At 39.8% G+C, this 23,112-nt stretch overlaps 1 protein-coding gene across 3 annotated transcripts in view; it reads left to right on the top strand.

Moving 5' to 3' along the window:
• The first annotated feature begins 652 nt into the window (after positions 1-652).
• The window catches only part of Wake (wide awake), an 83,522-nt gene continuing 61,062 nt past the window's right edge, over positions 653-23,112 (top strand). For all 3 annotated transcript variants that reach the window (XM_071780380.1, XM_071780381.1, XM_071780379.1), the window contains exons 1-2: positions 653-942; positions 11,722-11,858. In XM_071780380.1, coding sequence (XP_071636481.1) covers positions 940-942; positions 11,722-11,858 — 140 coding nt within the window. In that variant the 5' untranslated portion in view covers positions 653-939. The remainder of the gene's footprint in view (positions 943-11,721; positions 11,859-23,112) is intronic.

Below are 23,112 nucleotides of genomic sequence, written 5' to 3'. Positions count from 1 at the left end.
TTAATAGTTTGGCAGTCTGATTCATCATTGATCATTACTACTGACAAGTATGCACTGGTCCGCACTACGACGGCTATGATTACTTGAACAAAGAGGAGACGGAGGAGTAAACTAAACTCTCTCCAAAGTTTTCTCATTAACTCTAAGACATAACTTTCTCAAAGTGCAGTGCAGTGAGTATATTAAATATTACATATTACGTCCACACGCGCACAAGTTTTACGTATATCATATTACGATGATCCTTCAAAGAAGGATGTTTAAAGAAGAATGTTAATTATTTGTTACGAATTTCCAAAAGGGCTCTGAGTTTTTGTCTCTCCCCCGATGTGTTACACAGAAGTCATAATGAAACTGCAGCGACTTCGATGCTCGAGCAGTCAAGCATGACTTCGCGCGAATGCTCCTTTTGACCCCTCCAAAGACACTCTCGCGCAAGCGACAAAACCACGATGCTCTCCCTTTCTATCGCTGCTCCGTGCGGCGGAGTTGCAGCCTAACGGACGCAGTTCTCCGGTGCGGTGCCCGCAGGAAATTGCAGTCAACTTCCAGCGACGGCTATACGTCGCCGACACGGAGGACGCTCCGCGTCGCGTCGCGTCGTCGGTCGTCCTCGGACGTCTTCGGGCGTCGCGTCGACGTCCCGTCGAGGCGCAGCCGACAGTTGGTGGCCGGACGTCGCGACGAGTATATCGCGTCGGGTGTCCGCTTCCGCGCGGTTGGCTCCTGCCAACTCGATCACCGCACTTGACGAGAGAGAAAGAGAGAAAAAAAATTCGATAACCGCCCCCTCCTCTTTCCCCCGTCCCCGTGTGAAAATCCCCGTCCGATAACTCGTCCACACGTGACCATCTCTCATCGGACTGCGGAGGACTTCCGGCGAGGGGAGCGCGCTGCGGAAATGCGTGACGGATTACGGCGCTTACGCGGTTGACACTGATGGTCTGTATGCGAAAAAAATTTTTTTTTTTTTTTAATGGGAAATATTAATGACTCGCGATCGCGAGCCGTCGAATAGAATGCATAAAGGGGGTGCAAAGGGGGATGGCGACGGGGCGCTCGCGCGCAAGAGTTGCGGGAGGGATGAATGTAGCGACAGGATAATCCCGCGCCTTGCTCGAGTAACAGGAAAGATCGTTTATTATTTTATGTAGCGAATTTTCCGATAGGAATTTTAATGCCAAGCCAAAGGGAAGTTACTGCCTTCGCTTATTATTAAAGTGATGCGAAAGCGCGAACGGTAGTCGTAAATATCCTTAAGAAGGATAAGATTTATATCTTCGCGTATAATAGTCGAGATGTGCAAAATCTCATATAGGGATATATTTTTACACGCACGAAATTTTACGGTGAAAATTTAACGAGAGATAAGGATAACTTTTCTTCACGGAGGCGTGTAAATGGAGACAAGGGTGGTTACGGAATACACGATGAGCTTGTTCTTGTTCGAGTGATTAAGAGAGTTTGTCTTCTTTTTTTTTTCTTACTGCGGGAACGTCTTGCTTCCACGATGAGATCGTCCGCCCTCGAAAAAGTGAGAAAATAGAAATAAATGTAGTGCGAGCTTCGGGAGAGGAGGATAAAGAACCTCTTTCGTCACTTAAGTAACAGAGCTGAGATCTTCGACCCCGCGCATATATTATTAAAAGCCCATAAAAATTCAGCGGGGAATGGTGGCAATTCCTTCTCGCGGAGATACCGAAAGGAGGGTGAAATACAGTGTGTGAGGGAGTGGCAATCTCTGGATTATTCAAGTGGCCCGAGAGGACATTTATTTTTATACATAGCCGAATACTATGTGCTGTGAAAGTTCAATGGGGATGCGAGTGATCGCGATGCAGGGTGAAGAAGGTAAAGGCGCTAAGGCGTAGGAGGACGTGGTAGGGGAAATGAAGGCTTCCTGCCATTATTCGATCGCTGCAGAAAAAAAGTTCATTCTCGTGTTTCCAAAAGCAGGATCACCATAGTGTGCAATCTCATCTGCACGAAATCCGACTCAGGGCCTTCCCATTCTCGAGACGCGCGAAAACTCGATTATCAGCCGTCGAACGGTCGGAGAAAAATAATATTTCGATGTTATTTACCGGAACAGTAATTTAAAGTTATTGGAAATTTGTGTCATATACCTACATCGGTTGATGAGACAGAGAAAAAGAAAATGTTAAATTATCGAATAGTCGGGAGGAAATATCGGACTGCTATCTATATCTATTACGTCGTCGGAACTCCCGGGGAGAAAGCTTGCCGGGTAGTTGATGCTGATCGAACATTTGGGTAGGTCCATGCGCGCAGGATTCTCTTTTGCCCCTTACTTTCAGTATTTTCATTTCGTTTCTCACTTGCGCGATCTATTCTGCATACCGCATTCATTTGTATTTAAATACATTATTTCGATTCTATATTGCTAATTATATCTTTACGCGCGATATATAAAATTTTCGAGGATATAAGATACTTCACAATTATATATCTTTTCTCTTATTGATTTTAATACTAAACAGTGTATAAATATATCTTTCGTACAAAATTATATTATAATCGATTGGATAAAATTCGGTTAAATTTTATATAATAACGACTACATTTTTAAATAGTTATCATATAAAATTCAAGAGGAAACAACCTGACGGTTGCGAATTATTACAATAAAAAGAGAAACTGTCGAATGCAAGAGCTTTGCACGAGCTTGATACTCGTAGCATGTTTCACTACGGACTGCGAGGTATAATCGGACAGTTATAATAGGACAGTTATGCATACGATCATACATAGCTATAGGCATGTATACCTATAATTATAGTGATCAATAACACGTATATGCCGTATAAGCACTTATCGCTTTGCGACTTGGTTACGGATAATCGTAGTAAGGACGATATGTAAGACGATACAATTACCTCAATTAAACTATTACTGAACTGGTAATAAATCACATGACACGTATTAGCAAGATATATAATGCCGGTTAAACAGTTCGACTACTTTCTTAGGAAATACGATTTTATAAATGTACACAGGGTAAAATAATACGATTGCATCTCAAGAGTGACGCGTAATGAGCGTCGTCTCGTCCAATTCTTCTTCCTTCTTCATCTCGAATTGTTTGGTGATCCCCGCGGTGATATAAATCGCACTTAGTTCAATATTCACTGTGACGGGAAAGTCTACTGCCATTGCACCGCAAGCTCACACGGTTTATCGTGCTACATTGCAGCTCATGGGGATTTTCGCGTTATCCACAATCTCTACGTTTCGTAATAAAAATGAAACATATATTGCTTCGGCAATGTCACTAATGAAATTGCATCAACACTCCAATCATTTACTTTTGTCGAAACTGAAGCCGCGAAAGAATTGTTTAGTGTGAATATTAATATTGAGTGGTAGTTGAATTTTCCACTGACAATAAGATTAACTAATATTATAGTTTTTGTGTTTGACAACGATCATTTAACAAGATTGAAACAGTATTGCGATACATGATGCTATATGCAATATATGTACAGTCTCCCTAATTTTGTATTTCGGGTCGCTTTGATATTCTACCCTGTTTTTTGTCTATTCAACTCTCAAAGCATCAGTAGGTATTGTATGAATAATTCAGGAATGACTTCACGCATGCTGGCCATTTGTCTTTCGGTTAAAAAAAAGGGGGCTGAGATCTTTCAAATACCGTTGCTAGCAAGCAACGTGAATCAAGATTATGTCAAGGGCTTTTAAGCTTTCCAGTTTCTCTCTTCGTTTCTCACGAAGTTTCTCGATTTGTTACCGCAGCTTTAGTTCGCTACGTCCGTCGGGAACTATCTGGCAATCCCTGCTTTTCAGATTTTTTTTTCCTATTATACCTTTCTATCGTTCCTACCTGAAGTTCGATCTCGATTGACTTAGTTTCTATAGTGGTTTTCAATCTTAAGCAAATCTTAATTGTAACTTAAGACAATCTGTAAGGAATCTCGTATCTATTGTAATATTATTCCATTTCCATTTCTATTGTCTCGTCACTACACGCAAATCCATTTTTTATCGTGACAACACGTTAGAATAATCGATTTTGCTGATGTCATCAATCACTTCAATATAATCTGTTTTACGGATAAGTGATACACGTCTGTCGGGCGGTGCGTTTACAAATTGATCATAAATTATTTCATGTGTCAATTAAAATATGAAATGATACGAGGATTTAAATGATACTATGTACACTCGCAGAAATTGTGAAAAACGTTAAACATTTAAAACAGATCGAATTTGTATTTAAAAATAAATTGCGTAATTGCTTGTAAAGATAAATTATCTTCAGAGTGAATCATTTAGCTCGGCATACAGTAAACATGCAATCAACGATAAGTGATTAATGTATGGCTGTTTATAGAATTTACTTTTAATCGTGAGGTTTTTAACAAGTGTAGAAAAAGTGCGGTACACAAATAAAAAAAGTTTAACTCTTTTTTTTTCGACGAAAATTGCAAATTCCGTTTACGCACGCATATTACGATTAAATATCATTTTTATAATAAAAAAAAAAGTTTAGGAAACGTTTTCTAGACACGGTGTATCTACAGATTTTTTAAAATTGAAAAAAGAAAAGGGGAGTTGCTAAAAATATATCGTGTATAATATCGCTGGCCAGAATATAGTTGTAATAACAAGAGCCGTATACGGAATAAGAAATGTCACTTGAAAGCAACGTTACCAAATAGGGTTGAGTGAAAGTAAGTTTAACTATGCCATGCATTTAAAGTTGGACTGAAGAACTGACATAAGCGCAGTAACTTGTCTATTATTGCGTTGAGTTTTTTATCGCTATGATTATACGAATAACGAATTGAGTAACTCGGATTAGAGACAGAGTTTTCGAAAGCCGGTCATTTAAATGACTTAACCAATGAGTGCCGAGATGCAAATTTAATACCTTACGCGTGTAATGACTTCGGTAACTGAATCAATAAAATCTCATTGAATCATCACATTGTTAACTGTTACGTGGGCTTAATCGGATTTGTTCACTAGAGCGAACAATGCGACAAACGTACGTTATACATTTTTCCTTCAACGGAACAGTTACATAATGCAGATACATACTGCATTCATTAGTTAGTATAAAATATTAATGCATTTGATCGAAATATAGTCGTCTGATAAAATACGAAAACTAATATTGTTTTTGAGAAGGATGACTGGTGCTCTGAGCAAGCATATGATTAAAATAATGCGTTGCTAACTATAAATAATCAACAACGGTTATCTCCACTTTAATATAAATCAGAAAACAGTAATGTTTTTTCAACGTAGAAAAATTATTCATGGATAAATTATTATATTCTTCAAGCACTACGTTTACGCGAGCGTTACTTCTGTAGTAACTTACGATAATTCACTCGTTTACGCGGAGTGAATTATCGTAAGTTACTACAAAATCCCGTTTACGCGAAGGAATTATCGTAAGTTACTACAGAAGTAACGCTCGCGTAAACGTATAGTAAAGAAAAGGTACCCTGCACGAATTTGACGAAGCATATCTGATAATTTCTTCAGCGTGAGTGCTGGCAATCAAAGTTTACAGTTTCGGAGGAATGCTTCTCCACCTTTACATCACCCGATATATGACACAGCTGAATGTCCGCGCCCATGTTACATCCTGCCAAGGATTCCATTAATTTCTACCCAAGCTCCTTGCAGCGGTTGTTGAAACAGTTGCCCTGAATAGTTTCCGCGGTTCGCAATGTTCGACGAGCTAACCCTGCTAACCAAATGCGTCGTTGGGTGCTTCGCTGCATCTCTAGAATAGTTTTCGGACATGTGACAAACAACACTCAACGACTGCATTACGCACAATTACAATCGGTTCAAACGTGCGTCGGCAAAACGATAAAAACCTCATTTGCGTTACTTCTCTACAGTGAATATAAGGTCTTTGAGATTTCTGCAGCTTGTTTTATAATTTTGCCCAATCGTGTTTCTTTTTCTCTAAAAAACAAACAAACAAACAAATGAAGCTTAATTCTGTATTCAAGTGCTGAAAGACACGAAAAAATGCAGCATATGGAGAAAGTATGCATGGAGAATAAAAAATTATTTCTATTTCTCTCTCTTTTTATATCTAATTGTAAATGTAAAAGTCTCCAGAACTTCAGTGTGTAATGTTCACAGTTAAAGGTTGAACGAAAATTTTCTCCGGACGTTTATCACGGTGCGTCTGACAATAATTTGAACGATCATGTATATACAACTCCAAGATTCTTTAAAATTCTCCGCGTTGCTTCATTATAGGTAGTTGTTTACGTGTCAAATGGCCACAACGCAGAATCCATGGGGACCTTTCGCCAACGCAAAAGCCAAGTAAATCCCTGTAAATCAGGCTCTGTTTGCACCAGTCACTCACCCTTAATCCACACCTTCTGACTCGGCAACCGAATCCGGTAGACGTCATCCTGATGAATGTTGACAAAAGCCCTCAGAAACCGTCTCGTGTGTTATCGATAATATCTCAGATGTCGGATTTCAGGACGGTAATTAAATCGGCAAAACTGATTTTCTTTTCAACAAACAGTAGGCAGCAAATTAAATCTTTCTCTTCTTGGTAAAGAAGAAGATTCTCATCTTGGAGGGAGCATATATTTCCCTTTAAGTTCTCATCTCTCGACATTCATGTAATGTCATCATAAAATGTAACTGACATCGATATGAGAAATTAATTAAGATTACGTATTTGAAATTGACAATAATTAAACAAGATAGAACTTGATATAAAATCATAATATTAATAACAGCGTCTAAGCAGTGCGGTTTATGTAAGATCGCGTCGAATCATTTTTTATATTCAAGTTATCGTGTTTTATGAAGTTTATACTTAGACGAAATTAATTAAAACGTTTAACAGCCGCGTTGAATTCATCGAACGACTTCAACATTCTTGCCCCATTTCGATTGCAGTCGGGCTCCACTGTGGGATACAATCCCCGATCGCACTCTTGACCGCACATCACGATGGCATTGCACGCGCGGTATCCGCGCTGCGCGTGGCATGCATTTTCATGAAATTGTGCCACGTGGCTCTGTCATTATCCGGAGCCCTACGCGCATTCCGTTGGGTTCCTTCCGCCTTCCAGGAGGTACAGAAATTGCATTTTCATACCGAGGTGCCGTTGGCACAAGAGTTTTCACGACCGACGGACGCACGACTGACGAGCGCGCATTTCGCAACAATTTTTCTCGCTGCTTTTAACGCGCTCATAAAACAGTGCACAGAAACGCGAGATCCTCCGCGTTGCTGGAATTTACGGGAGATGGGGATGAAAGAAGGGAGAAAAGGGAAACGCGTATTTTCCTCCGTGGAAGAACGTTGTCAGAGCAAATAAAAGATATATGTACGTATACATCTAATTTTAAATGCAACTTTGTGGCAAAACTGCACTCATAATATTTTATGTCTGTGTGAAAGAAACGTATTCCCACACGGTTGATACAATGGCGGAGTGTCTTACGGAGTATCGTAAAAGGTGCGTGATATGCGTCATTTAATGACAAAGCGACTTTCACATCGTCATTAAATATAATAATGCGCTCGCAAATGTAGATATGCGCAAAAGTGAACACGTCTCACATAACAAAACAAGCTAATTGCGATTATTGCGAAGGGAACAAATAATAATGTACATGTTTCGCAAATGTGCGCGCGCGCTCGCTCTTATAAAAACTTCTCTCAAATTAATTCGCAATTTCTGTCTTGAATTTAACGCGAGTTCCGCGAATGTCGAGTCGATAAACATCGTGTTCCGTCATTAAGAGGCATTCAAAACCACGGTGAAATTACGCCCCTCGTGATTGAAACTTCATTGAAACTGTGGCAAATTGCGAGAAAGTTTCTTCACAGCGATGAGGTGAAGTTTAAAACAGTTTAGTAACAATCGTATTCTGTCCCTCATCTCATCTTCTCTCTCTCCTCCCCGCTCTCTCTCTATCTGTCTCCTGTCTCTTTCTCTTTTCTCTCCCTATCGGTTCTAATACATAGAAATAGAGGGATATCCTACATTCTTGGGTATTGCCAGCGGTTAATAATCATTATCCAAGATTATTCCTGGATTCAAATTCGCAACCAGCATGTTCCGGGTGTGATGACACTTGTTATAATATTATTTATTTATCTGAGAACATAATTATCTTATTAGTGTCTCGTACAAAATGTCACGTTTTCTTTTCATTCTCTTGCACCGTTGTTGTACAGAAATATCGATCGGGAGTAAGTGATATCACATTTTCCAAGGCTGCTCGATCACGCTGACATCAACAGCAGCGGCGAACAAACAGGGGGTAATATTTTCGACGTAAATAATTGTTTGGCACCGTGAATCCGACACCAAACAATATTCTCTGCCTTTCGAGCCTCGCCGAGCGGATCTCGTCTCAGCTGAAAATGAGTGACGTCGCGAAGCCAGGCGTGCCGGAAGTCGCTACCTGATCGCAAGGTCAAGATTGTTCCTGAGATTGAATACTGATTGGCTTCGTTTCGAGATATGTCGCGATACCCTATATTTGCGCCCTCGACGTTGTAATGCCTCTTCCGTACTAACGAAGCACGACGTTATGAAAGTAAACTTTTAAAGTCTATACATAAATAGAAGACTGTCGGTTCTTTTAAGATAATTGCAATTTTTCCGTGTTACAGGCTAAATTACGTAATATGACGCTATGATCGGTGCGAGGTAGGAGTTATTTCAGTCGTGTTTTATTATGTCGATCGAGAAATATAACGGACAAAGAGATAATGTAATTAATGATAGACAGGGGAAAATGTTCAATGAAAACTTACCTAAATGGCTGTCACACATATAATTGTATCAAACTGAGACCTCCATTTATCGCCTAACTTTTCTTTATTACCAACAATTCTTGTTATTTGTGCAAGTTTGATGAAATTAGAAGGCCGAATGGAAACTTTTCGTGATTAGTAAATAATAAGATTTATTTCGTAATCAGTAGTTGTTAGTTCCATTATTGAGAGTCCTAAATTAAGTCTTTCTTTTCATTTGTTTTCTAGTTCGCGTAAGTTTGGGGATTAGTAATAAGATTTATTTCGTGACCAGTAATTATATTGGTTCCATTATTGAGAGTCCTAAATTAAGTCTTTCTTTTTATTTGTTTTGTAGTTCACGTTTGGAGAAACGGATTGCACGCCGGGAAAGCGGATTTCGCCTCTCAAATATATTTCTATTCCTACACTCCGCTTTAGGTGCGGTTGTTACGCTTCCGCTATTGTCAACGCCGATAGTCGATGCGAACAATAAGCGGCATTCAAAAGCGTGCATAATTCTCGGTGGATCGATGAGACTCTTAAAAGATTCTGGTTGGCGAGGGCAATAAACGAACAAAGGTGTGTGTTCTCTCCATTTGGAACAAACGAATCGCGAAGTCGCCCGATGGTACATCGGCCATTTTAAATAGCGAAATTTTGCGTGACGCATTCTCCCGATCGAAATAGAACACCCTGCACAGTCATGCAATGCCATGGTGAATCATCGGCAAATACTGCAAATAGAGATTGACGCATTGTTAGACTAGAAAAAAAAATAAAGCTCGTTCAACTCATCGTGTCTATATATAAATAGCGACCGTCGCAAATTTGCGCAACGACCCTTCCTTCATTAAATACGCGGCAGCGTGTACGAAAAATATGTATAAAAACCGTCTTCGCGTATATTTAATTCTACATATGTTCGAAGTGTCAAAGTGCAATAACAGTTTTATGCAATAAAAATAATTTGCACAAAACGCCGCTTCGGCTTGCAATCTGCATTTAAATCATCGACATATAGTGTCGATGATTTAAATCGTCGCACGTGGCGAGATTGAAATCTATCGACGTTCTACAATGTTTACCCTTCGTATAATATAATCGTGGAATCGATATACATGAAACGCAAATAATAATAAACTGTACCGCTACAATTATATCGGGGACATACGGAGGAACGTGTGGCGTCCTGACCTCGATTCCCCCAAAAAAAAGCCGAGGGGTTAGAAGTCGCAGCATCAATCATTGTCTGCGCGCTTATATCTTCTTGTCAATGCTATCGGATATACAAGCCGATTTATTTCGACCCATTCTCTCCAAACTCGTTGCTCTAAAATCAACGCGCACGAACGTTGGCGCGTTAAGGGAGAGCGGTTGAAGCAATTTACGGTGATTGGGCAATGAGGTGCATGTTGAATATTAATCGTCGCTGAATTAATCGCGAGACGTTATGTCAATACCGGAAAACCTCGCGCAAAACCGAAAGCTAATATTAGAATATTCTTCGAGGGGTAAATGGGACTTAAAGTGGTGGCGGCTTGAGCACTTCTGACCAATATATTTTCGAAGAAAACATCTGTTTGTGCGATCGTACGGTAAAAATATGTGAAAGGAGAGCGCCTCTTCTCGTGTGTCAGCAATCAGCACAAATAATATTGCTCATTGATTGTCGGATAAACAATCCGTTTGTACTTCTAATGCGTTCTCGGCAGCGCACGGGATTAGAAACTACTTTTTTTTTTACAGCTGCGAGAAATTAAATTATTTATTTTAATTAACTGCATCGCGCGTCGCCGTGGCCTCCTGACTTGTCGACGTGAAAGTTATAATGTCACGCGCGAGGCAAAACACGTGACGTTAACGCGGTATGTTAATATCAATTTTACAGGCAATCAATAGTGTACAGCCAACGTTTTATAATTTCCAACTAAATGCAAATTCCGGCTAATTTTAGTCTGGTTTTGTGTTTTAATATAAAGGCATCTCGCGCGCTTTGAGCGTCGGAGCTTGTTACATGTTACCTAACCAATCCACTTTGATCTCTCCGGCGAGAGATCGATAAATAGCGACGGATTCCATAATGGAATTTAATCCTCTCGACGCTAGAACGAGCTTATTAATGGCTCCGACCTTATTGCGAAAAATTTGCCTAGCTTAATACTAAGGATGTGTAAATTATGTTAGTCGTGGTAATAAGCTGTGTGCGCGACGCTCTTCCGCTCATTAAAATTCATTTACACGAGCGAGTCGTACAATGCTCGCGCCAGTCTGCGCAAAATTAATAATTTATAGCGATTTGCATTACTCAAATATTTGGCAAATCGGCTTCTCGGTAATATTACAACGGCGATAACTTCACTGTGTATTACATATATCGCATTAATTTAAATCATCGATGTTGCGTTTATATATCATTACTTAGGCATAAATTGCAATTACAATTTAGCTTAAACTCGGTGGAACTCGAAGAATCTGGTACGTTGTTCCCTAATTGAATTAGGCATGTGCGGTGAAGCGCGTATTAACGCAAGCAAATAGATGGATTACTGAAGTAATAGTGGCGGAAGCCGCCGGTAGCCCGTAACAGCACCAAATAACTGCTACTGGGAAATGCCCAGTGATCGAGATACAGGACCAATTAATTAATCGATCCCCAAGTTTACCTATAAGCAACGCCCATGCACATGCGTCGCGATCGGTATTGCATCCGATGGTAAACGCAATCAAAGAGATTGGCATCTCTGACCTCGCGATAGGACTCTTCGTTTATCTAAATTCTCTCTTCTACATTCAATTACATAAATTCCATTCAAAACAGTTTATAGAATTAACGATCCATTAAAAAAAAAAAAAAAAAAAATATCTACAAATTAGCTAAATTGCGACATTAGAACGTTAATTATGTAATTATATTTCGATTATGTTCGCAGGTGTTGGGAGCATTGGGACGCAAAATGTCGAGCGGCGACAAGGCTTCACCAGGCCTGACCATCGATCGCGCCGCTTTTCTGCTTCTAAGAGTGAAGAAAGCCTTCAAGAAGAAGAAGCAGCAACGCAAGGAGAAGAGGTGAGTGCTTTTTCCGTTAATTTAGTCGGCCGGCTGACGGTTTCTATGAAGAGAAAGAGCTAGAGATGGGAGAACAAATGTATCCCCAGGAAAGACGTTTTCAAGATAGTTGCTTGAAGCTGTCTCAGCAAACCGATTTATAGTGATGGGCAACAAAAAGAAGTAAATACGACGCGGTACGAAATTGCTTATTTTCCTTCGCGCCGGCTCTTCCGTTCGCCATTCTCTTATCCTTAAATTACTTTCGATCCATCCCCTTTATGCCGAAGAATCTTTAAGCGCTAGTACGATTATCTGTCGCGTCTCTACCGGTATACTCTATCGAAATCGCATTATGCTATAATCTGTTGGCCCAAGGCGTCGAATAAATTTTGTTAGCCTCATGCCGGAGAGAAAAAAAAGGATAAGGCTAACGAAATCGCGATCGATCTAGCGAAAAGAGAGCCTTTAGAAGCGACATCGTTCGTTAGTGTTATCAAGAAAAGGCTTTGTGTATTTCCGATGACAATAGCTTTAAAATGCAGCATGCACACACCCTATATAGGGGACATCCTATACAGTATCCTCTGAATGGCTATCCGTATATCGGCGCCGTACCTTATCCACTCGTGATCGGTAAACAAGCCGACCTGCTATCGAGCGCAATTCAATCGGCAACAAATTGGCCCAGCTCCAGCTTATCGAGTAGCACATCGAAGTCTCTATTAATCTTTGAGAACGTCCAAATTGCTCAGGCATTTAATCAGAAAATTAACGAACAATCCGCCGAGCACGCGCGGAAAACGGCAGTTTCATTTCGTTCGCGATATTAATATTCCATGGCAGCTTGGTTCTGAATATTCATAAAGCGGCCACTCGAATGTAGATATATGCGTTGAGACCCAAGGCAACGTCCCATGTTTCTCATTTAATCAGACGGTTATTCTTCAGTATCTTTATTTAAACAATTTATATCCTTCGGCATCTAAATTTAAACACGATCCTCGTGAATTTTGCATTCATTTAGTTCACAAAATTGCGACACTCGTGAATTTCTCGTGATGGGATATTTTTACCATGGACCGAATTATTTCGAGATATGATTTTATTCTCGTTCATCAATTTATTTCATAAACTACAAAGTGGATAAATTTAACTTCGGCAATTTGTAAATTTGACTGGTGACTCCCTCCGAGCTTTAATATCTAATTAACGAGGCGGACCGTCAGCTAATTAATTTCAGCCTGCAATAACCCAAAGCAGTTTCCGGGAATTAGATAATTCGTCGATATTCCTCTCCAGTGACCCGCATGTCATGAATGCTTGATAACTGTTAAGTGTGATTGGGCCACGAGTAAAGCAAGATACGTGCGAATTGCGGCAGCCGCGACTGAAATATCTACATCGTGTATAACCGAGAAAGATATACGTATTTACTCTATCGACGTGCCGACAATTTCGAGAAAATATGCAAATGCGATCAAAATATTATGTTTCGTAATTCTGGCTATGATGGTATACGGCAGTTATTTAAATCCAATCTGTAATTAGAGCAATCTAATAATAGTTACATCAGTTTCGGCTTGAGTATGCTCCCCCGCGAGTGTTCGAGTTCACACGCAGATCAAAGGTTTTTCCGTGGCTCGAGTTTTATCAGTGCACCCTCTTCATCTTGGCCGGGACAGTGACGGAGGATTTTCTCGAATTTCTCGGATCGTTTTACCTCTGGTGTGCGAAAAGCCGATTTTGCAAAAGCGTCGTTTAAAAATTTTACACCGTGCCGGGATGGTACACGAAAAGCGTATTACGAAGGTGTGAGATAACAATTAAATAAAGACCGATAACCGCGATAGTTTTTGCTGTTACTCAACGCTATCGCTGTATCGTGTGTGTAAAAAAAAAACTCGTACGATTTATACAATGTACATAATTTATACAACAGTTAATGATTGCAGAATCTTTCAATAATGAATAATAAATCAAGATTTATTATTCAATAATGAATAATAAATCTCGAGCCACGAAAGATTCATGTATGTGGCGCTACGTCCGTTACGATTAGCTTACGTATCCCCGGCTTATTCGAGGGTCTATTCGTTCTCTGTTGGATAATCTTTACATATATAAGCGCATTTGTAACGCCGGGAAATAACGGGAAGAAAAATGCGGAAGAAGCAGTTGCCCATACCCTTTCTACTACTTCACCAGCTTATAGAAAGAATATAATTGGGCTTGCACACACAAAGCCACATTTACTAGACTTACTGCCAAGTTGAGTTATTCGTGCACCTAACAAGTTTGCTCGCTGGAATTCAGTCAATATCGAGTAATAGGGACTCGCTTTGTTAGTGTATGAGACAGGCTTAGATTCGACGAAAATTGGATAAAAGATAAGACTGCTTTGTTGCATTTAATAACGAAGAAACCGCTTCGCTGATCACAAATTCGACGAGAGCCGCATGCAATTGGATATAAGACTCGTATTGACACGAAGCATAATCAGTTAACATGGGTTAATTAAAATCCGCGGGGGACAGCAGTAGGTAACTGAAAATGGGAAAACATATTCCTCAGGACAGGTAAGGGTTATTTAATAAAACGATCTTATTTTTAAGCTCTCACAATCATATATAATCATTTTTTATCGCTCGACCATGCACACAGATGTAAGGCAACGTCAATATTTGTAAAAAATCACACGTGCGTTAAAGCGGATAGATCAATATTTCAGATACACGAAAATTGCGGACCTTCGTACTATATACATGACGCGGTAAGTAATATATTCCGCCGCGGCACGCTGTGTAAGCTGTTTTTCCACTGGCGGAATAGGCGGAGGCTACCCTAAATTACACTGGGGAACTCAGTCCTGCATGTTACTTCTTAGACCAGGGTCGTGAGTTTGCAATCTTCTTCCCGCTGCTTCAAAATAGACGTGACTTGTTGCATTGTTTATTTCGGGAAGAGAATTACCTATCTATGTGTTATTAGATATCGCCTTGACCTCGCGCGCTTCAATGGTCAGGAGGGGTCCCATCGCCGCCACAACACTGATGTAGTGAAACGCCTGGCAGTCTACTGATCTTTGGCATGAATTATAATCACTCCACGATATGCAGTATTTAGCTTAATTTGTGGCACACAGCATATTTGCGAAGAAATGATGAGCTATTCATCTGTGCGCGTAGAATGCATTCATTCATGTCGGCAGGCGGTGAATTAACGTTTACTCACTCACGCTAATAATTGGGGTCGGTACCTGTCCGCTTATTCGTTGCAGGCAACATGTACATTTGAGAGTGTTCCGTTTACCGCTCAATTGGTCTCCCTTTGTGACTGTTGCTACTTTGTGTGAGAACCCACTTCGTTAGCGCGCCAAAGTTCTGTTCTGTCCCTGTCCATTTGAAAGATTAAAACCAGTATAGTGGTCGCATGCTGTCACTTGTATTAGCGAACTACTCACGCAATCGCCAGTACGCTCCAGCGCACTGCGCGCCACCCATGAACCCCGTTAATCCAAACTGATCTCTATTTTTTTCTCCTATTCCATACGGTCCCGACAATTCTGTCTATTTTCATATTCACACCTCTATCGCCCGGTTGTCGAATTTTGCGTAAATACATCTTTTTTATTTTTGTTCCGAGGCCTACTACTGTAGATGTGCGATCTAAGTTAGTTAATCATAAATATATAGCATATACATTCGAGACTTGCGTCATTTGTTACAAATAAACACAGTAGTATGTTCCCGATTCACAATTTTCTTTTGATTTATATGGACTATTAGTTACAGTGGTGTGTGTCTCAACACACAGTGGACTTATATGCAGTCTATCAGATAGTACGCCCTTGGTGGATTCACACTCGCGTAGTTACGGAATACGAAGTCAACGCAACTTTCAGACTAGTAACATACAGTAATTATGGTCGGTACTCGACCGATTACGGAATGAGTTTTTGACACAAGTTTTTCTAGTACGTCTATTATTCAAAAGATTATAGCATATACATTTCTAGCGTTGTCAACGATGACAAACTCGTCGTTCACCTCGCCGTCCTTATCCGTCTTTATTTCCCAAATGGGACTACTTCCCGCGGAAACGAAGACCTATGGTCAGACATGTAAACAGCGATGGGATTAATATATAAAAAAAACATGAAATTTGATTCTAATGTACGTGCACGACCCTCATCTTATACTCTAGATTCAGGACAATTATTTTATTAGTGGCGACGCGAAATAGAGGAGCGTTTAAAAAGACCCTGTTTATAAATCCAGTTATCTTCCACAAGAAATGTTAAGCATAATCGTATTTCTTTCTTTTTCTTCCGTTGGACTTTTAAAGTTACAAGGTAGCGACATTCGCAGCTAATAGCGCGTGTTGGACATTGCTGAATTTTTCGTCGACATTAAAAAAACTTGTTCATCCGCGCTTCCGACTTATACGTCCGACTGGTTAATGGTTTGCCCCGTATACTCCCGCATGCTTGTTCTAGTCTAACCCGCAATATAAATTGATTTATTAAGTGACCCTAGTTCATAGATACACTTTATGCCAGGCGAGGATTAAAAACTTTTACACATTCTGCGCATCGAATTAGCCTTGTATATTTTGATCTTGTACCTACATGCGTTGTATGCACGTGACTCTGTGCACTCGTAAAAATCTACCCGCATAACACGCACTTCCCGCGTATTATTAGTTTCTGCGCTATATACGTGGATTAGCGCCAGTCTCTTGAGTAAATGCACATTTTAAAAACAATAGGGACCTACTTAAGAGAACAATTCTGATGATGGCAGATGAGAATTAATTTCTATTCGCTCCTATGTCCCTCATATCTGGTTGATATATCGCAATCTACCCTGGTCATGACGATATCACACTGCCGAACTACGGGTTATATTTTTCCAGGATATACACAATTTTTCTCATCACGTTATTCTCAAATTAAATACCAGGAGATAATGCACCTGCACGATCACTACGCACATCTTTGTAAATTTTAACATTTTACTACCACCAATACCTCGGTCCTCCGAGCTGATTTTGTGATCTGTAGTTTTCATGGTCTAATTAGTGTATTGACTGTTTAATGAATCGAGTCAGGGCCCATCCGATCGAACAACTCATGCAGAGGCACCGAATGCGTCTCTCGTATATGTCTATGGTTGATCGCGTACGACAACATGCGGGATTTGGTCAACTTAGACAATGCTGTATAGACGGCGGCGGTGAAGTCCGCCGCTCTACGCGCTCGAGTTGTGTGTGGACGGTACAGATCCGTCTTTTACTGTTTTTGGATGTATAAGATGGTGTTTACACCAATTAGAAAAGCATAAATGTGCTTCAAGACCGTTTCACACTTGTACTCGCTAAGGTTATAAATTAAAATCGGTCGTCACTGACACGCGCAACGGTTGGTTCGTATCCAATATCTTCGCACCGACGGAGCAGTTCTGGCCCCTCGCCCTATATCTTTTGACCCCCAACTTTCACCCTTTTGACGCCACCAGTTACATCCTCGCCCCCCCCGCAGACCCCCTTCCCGCTACAAATTACGCGAGCGCATGTATGCCCACAAACGTGCACGCATACATTTGCACGAGATCTCCTCGACTAATCTCGCGCAAACTCCTCCGCTTTGCGGGAACAGAGTGTCGGCGTGTATCGCGCGACGTGGTAATCTATCAATTTGAATGCGCCGCGTAGGAATTGCAAGATATATATATATATATATATATATATATATACAGGGTGTTCGATATAAAAGTAACCACCCGAATAGGGAAGGTAGATTGGGTCAAACTGAAAAGAAAAGTCTCGTACCATTTTGCAAAATTCGCAATAGTTAACGAGTTATTAAATAAAACGTCTGAGCGTATGAGCGCACAAGGAGCGATAGAGGCGGGCCTCGGCGGCTGGCTGGGCTGGCACGGTGCCCGGCGCACGGCGAGCGGTGGGGGTCGAGAGACGAGCGGCGAGCGGGGCGCGGCGCGGCGCGGCGAACGTCGAGCGACAGATGTTATACACTGCGGCGAAAAAGTATTAGAGCCAGCCCATACTAAACTTACGATAATTCCTTCGCGTAAACGGGATTTTCCTTCGCGTAAACGGGATTTTGTAGTAACTTACAATAATTTACTCCGCGTAAACGAGTGAATTATCGTAAGCTACTACAGAAGTAACGCGCTCGCGTAAACGTAGTAACAGGTAGCACACGTATTGCATAGGCATTGCCGTAGCGTCTTACGCCTTAGATAATATTAATTAGTTTAGCTTGAATTATGTGTAATAGAAACATTTAATTTTAGTAAATTAATTATTTTGCATGTCAAAGTTTACGAGGTTTACCAAGCTTTACTTTAACTTTTGTTTATGTTAGAATAACTTTAATGGTGCGTGTCCACCTGCGAGTAAAACTCTCGAGAGTAGCTCTCGAGATTGATTCTCGCAAAATGGACATATTCCTGGAGAGTACCTAACGGAGAATGAATCGCAGCTCTCGGCGAGCGAACTTTTCAAGACCTATTCGCAAATCGACACGACGTTATTTTACTCTCGGAGATCAGCTCGCCAAGCTCGAACGCTGTTCGTATTTTGAGAGCTACATGTTGAGAGTAAAAACCGAGATGGCAAAAGTTTGTTCCTTTGATGACACAAAGGAACTTATTGAATAATGCGGAAATCATGAACTATTGTAGAATACTACTGTGACAGAAATAAAAAATTTTAAAATTTTTATGTTCTGCGAATAAAGTGCGAAAAAAAATTCATAATTTAAAGAATTAGGTAACAATATTTTTAATATATTCTTAAATGTCTTACATTTTTTTTAAATGTACTTAATTCGCGATGTAAAAATGTATTTAATTTCAGCACTGTAACTAAAACGTGCAAAGTATGTAAAACTAAAGTGTAACTAATTATTGACCAAGTAATTAGAAAATGTATTAAAAATATTCTTATCTAATTCTTTAAATTATGAATTTTTTTCGCACTTTATTCGCAGAACATAAAAATTTTAAAATTTTTTTATTTCTGTCACAGTAGTATTCTACAATAGTTCATGATTTCCGCATTATTCAATAAGTTCCTTTGTGTCATCAAAGGAACAAACTTTTGCCATCTCGGTTTTTACTCTCAACATGTAGCTCTCAAAATACGAACAGCGTTCGAGCTTGGCGAGCTGATCTCCGAGAGTAAAATAACGTCGTGTCGATTTGCGAGTAGGTCTTGAAAAGTTCGCTCGCCGAGAGCTGCGATTCATTCTCCGTTAGGTACTCTCCAGGAATATGTCCATTTGCGAGAATCAATCTCGAGAGCTACTCTCGAGAGTTTTACTCGCAGGTGGACACGCACCATTAAAGTTATTCTAACATAAACAAAAGTTAAAGTAAAGCTTGGTAAACCTCGTAAACTTTGACATGCAAAATAATTAAATTTACTAAAATTAAATGTTTCTATTACACATAATTCAAGCTAAACTAATTAATATTATCTAAGGCGTAAGACGCTACGGCAATGCCTATGCAATACGTGTGCTACCTGTTACTACGTTTACGCGAGCGCGTTACTTCTGTAGTAGCTTACGATAATTCACTCGTTTACGCGGAGTAAATTATTGTAAGTTACTACAAAATCCCGTTTACGCGAAGGAAAATCCCGTTTACGCGAAGGAATTATCGTAAGTTTAGTATGGGCTGGCTCTAATACTTTTTCGCCGCAGTGTATAACATCTGTCGCTCGACGTTCGCCGCCGCGCGCGCGCGCCCCGCTCGCCGCTCGTCTCTCGACCCCCACCGCTCGCCGCGCGCCGGGCACCGTGCCAGCCCAGCCAGCCGCCGAGGCCCGCCTCTATCGCTCCTTGTGCGCTCATACGCTCAGACGTTTTATTTAATAACTCGTTAACTATTGCGAATTTTGCAAAATGGTACGAGACTTTTCTTTTCAGTTTGACCCAATCTACCTTCCCTATTCGGGTGGTTACTTTTATATCGAACACCCTGTATATATACATACACATATATATTCGAAATTAAAAGCTTTCATGCGCGAAATTTCCTTCGCGTGGTATCGGGGTGCATTTAATTATCGCGCTAGCGACATTCTACCCGAAAGTTTGCATCGCATGCAACCAAATAAATATTATACCGCGCTCGTGAATTCTATCGTGACGATTAGCCTGCAAATGCAATTAATATGATGCGGCTGATTAATTAATCCTCGTGCTAAGCCGTAATACCATGGTACCATTAAGCCAAGCCTAACGTTAACTAACGGTTGTAGCGACGGCATCATTATCTGAGCACCCACGCGAAGTAATACAGTGCTATCGAGTAGCTGAGAGCTAACGCACACTTGCTTCCGCACGTTGGTGCTAGATTGTCACGTACTCGGATCGTTTATTTGCAGAGAACGTGAGTATCATGTGCGGTAGTGTCAATCGCATTTCAATGCTAAGTATACACAGGGCATGTTATTGTTTAGCGCGTCTGAGAGCGTTAAGTCTAACGGATTTTCCTCACGCGAACGTAGAGGAGAAACAGGGAAGTGACCGGTCCAGCGATGAAAAGTCTCAGATAAAGCCCCATGCAAATCTCCTCTCTTCCCTATGAAAAAGGATAAAATGAATAAAATGTTGAAAAAGAAAAAGGCGAGAAAGAGAGAAGTAATTTGTTACATTTAGCAAATAAATTAATTTTGTGACACGTGCAGCTTTAATTGAATACCCAGAAAACGTCGAGGTCTTAAAGATATCTAAAAGATATCTCATAAAAGATATTTCAAGATTTTTTTAAAAGATATCTAAAAAATATCTAAAATGTTGTTAATTTGGAAACGCGATTTCTTACCTAACCAATTGTGTAAAAAAATTGCAGGCAAAAATTTGTAAAGTATATTATAAGTATTTTGTTGTTTATAAATATTATAAATATTATAAATAGCAGAATCGTGGTTGATGTGTATTTCTGATTTTTTGAACACCTTTACTCTGTCTGTCTCACCCCTCGCTCTACGTACCATAAAATTATAATCAAACAGCTGGTAGTCTCGTTTGCGTATTTGTCGTCTGTGCGTGGCAGATAATCTGGAAAATTTCATTCGAATTTTGATCGGTCGTAATGCGTCGCGAAAATTAGCCTATTCACAGTTGAATATGCATACGCGAGTCCTTAATTTACTTGTTTGTGTAATCTACAAATCCCCTAACTCTCTTAAGGTTTGTTTGCCGTGCGTATTATTCGGATTGCTCGCAGAAAGAACGAACATATTTCGCAGAAGATTACTTTGGCTAAACTTTCCACGTATAACGGCGTAAATAATTGTACGTGAGCATTACAATTAATTATCATGATCACATACATTGTTATAATTCATTTTGCAATGGAATATAAATCGTAAAGATACGTCAATTTCGAAAGAGATAACCGTTTTTTTTTAATATCTCGCCGGGAAAGAATATACTCGATTTAAATATCTTTTTACAACATTTATAGCACCTGGTATTTTCACCTTCTCGATCGCTAGTGCTCCGTTTCCTTCGGAAAGAGAGATTATCATCGATACGGATCCGCGACTGGAGGCTATCGGCTGATGTGAAATTTAACGGCGCTCCCGGCTAAATAAACGTCGCTCAAGGGATTTAAATATCGTTCGCTCCGATCGAAAGATTGAAAACACTCCTCCGTGAAAATACTGCACTTTCATCGTTTTTAACGTTATATTTTGCATCTGCTGTCAAAATGTTATTCTGCCGTTGGCTGTCGACATATTTTTTGCATCTTTACTTTATTCGTACAATTCGACGCGTGAAACAACGTAAATAACCATTAGATGGAATCAAGTTCAGTATACATGTATTTAAAAATCCGTGACAAATTCACCAATTATCAAATTTTATTTTTTTAGATTCGAATAATATTCATAAGAAATAAGATTTCATACATTGCATTTGCGAAATAATCGCGGCGTGATTAGTTTTCATTTTAGAATGAGTGCCTGCAGGATTTGAAATGTTATACTTATAAGTAGTTTCTATCGCAAAGAATCGATAGTATTCGAATATGTAATGTTATTATAATATATAAGATATCATGCAAAATTGTAATAAAGAGATATCTGCGTGTATATGTAGACACATTATGTGTTTCACACATTAAATTTCTAGTAAAGTACTCATAAAAGATTCGAACGTATTTGACCCAGGTTCGAGAGTTACTTGGAACAAATGCTCTTGTTCTTTCAAGGTACTCATAAGGGTTCGAACTTATTTCATTTATAGGTTCGAGTATACTTGAAGTGTATTGCTCTTATTTTTCGAAGTAATCCTAGAGAGTTCGAAACTATAATACGATAGATTCGAACCTACTTGTATCGAAGATACTTAATCCCATCACTATAGGAACCATGTGTGTCTTAAGTCGCTGCATTGAGATTAATGTGTAATTCAAGGACGACCTATAATACTGGGTAATTAAGATTAATTAGTTTTACTAATGAGCTGTCAATGCGGCTTGCCTTCATAATCCACAAGCTATGCAATTTCCGCATGAAAAAGAAATATGGTTTCACTTCGCTACGCTTACGAAATTTGATAATGACTTTTAGATATACGTCGATTAACAAAATACCGATTGATAAAATATAATTCACCACTAAAGCGAAATTTGAGAAAAGTAAGAAATATTTTCTTTCTGAGAAACACGTTTCCAAGAAACCGTACGTTTACGCATACAGCTAGAGAAAATATCAAAGAGATATTTCTCCGTGCAGAAAAAGATATAAATAAATTATTTGCATTAAACCGCGCCGATCAAGTTTCACTTGCTCGTCGATTTGTCATAAATTCCCATCTTTGATCGAGACGTTCTCTCGCCATGATTCTCGTCGTCCCATTGCGCTATCGATAATAGTGGCGGACGGAATTGGATTTGTATGCCATGATTGATCGCCTCCCTTTTCGCGTTGGCGAGCAACAGCGCAATTCCGTATTGTTAGATACGCTATAATCGTAAACAAACGACACTTAAAATTTTTCAGATATGCGTGCGTGTGTAACAATGTTGTGACAAATGCTCGAATATTATAAGCGAGTATATCGAAAGTTAAAAGTTAAAATTTGATACGCTATGGCGTTATTCCGTCGTGTGAAACCGTGTCGGTATTTTTTTTCTTGCTCTCCGTGCAATTTTTAAAATCGACAAAACTAACCGTTCTCTTTTTAGAACTTGTGAGTGCAAACAAACGCGAATAGATTTTTGCAAATATT

The sequence above is a fragment of the Temnothorax longispinosus genome, chromosome 6 (assembly GCF_030848805.1).
Source record: "Temnothorax longispinosus isolate EJ_2023e chromosome 6, Tlon_JGU_v1, whole genome shotgun sequence".
NCBI lineage: Eukaryota > Metazoa > Arthropoda > Insecta > Hymenoptera > Formicidae > Temnothorax > Temnothorax longispinosus.
This window is presented reverse-complemented; position numbering and strand designations above follow the sequence as displayed.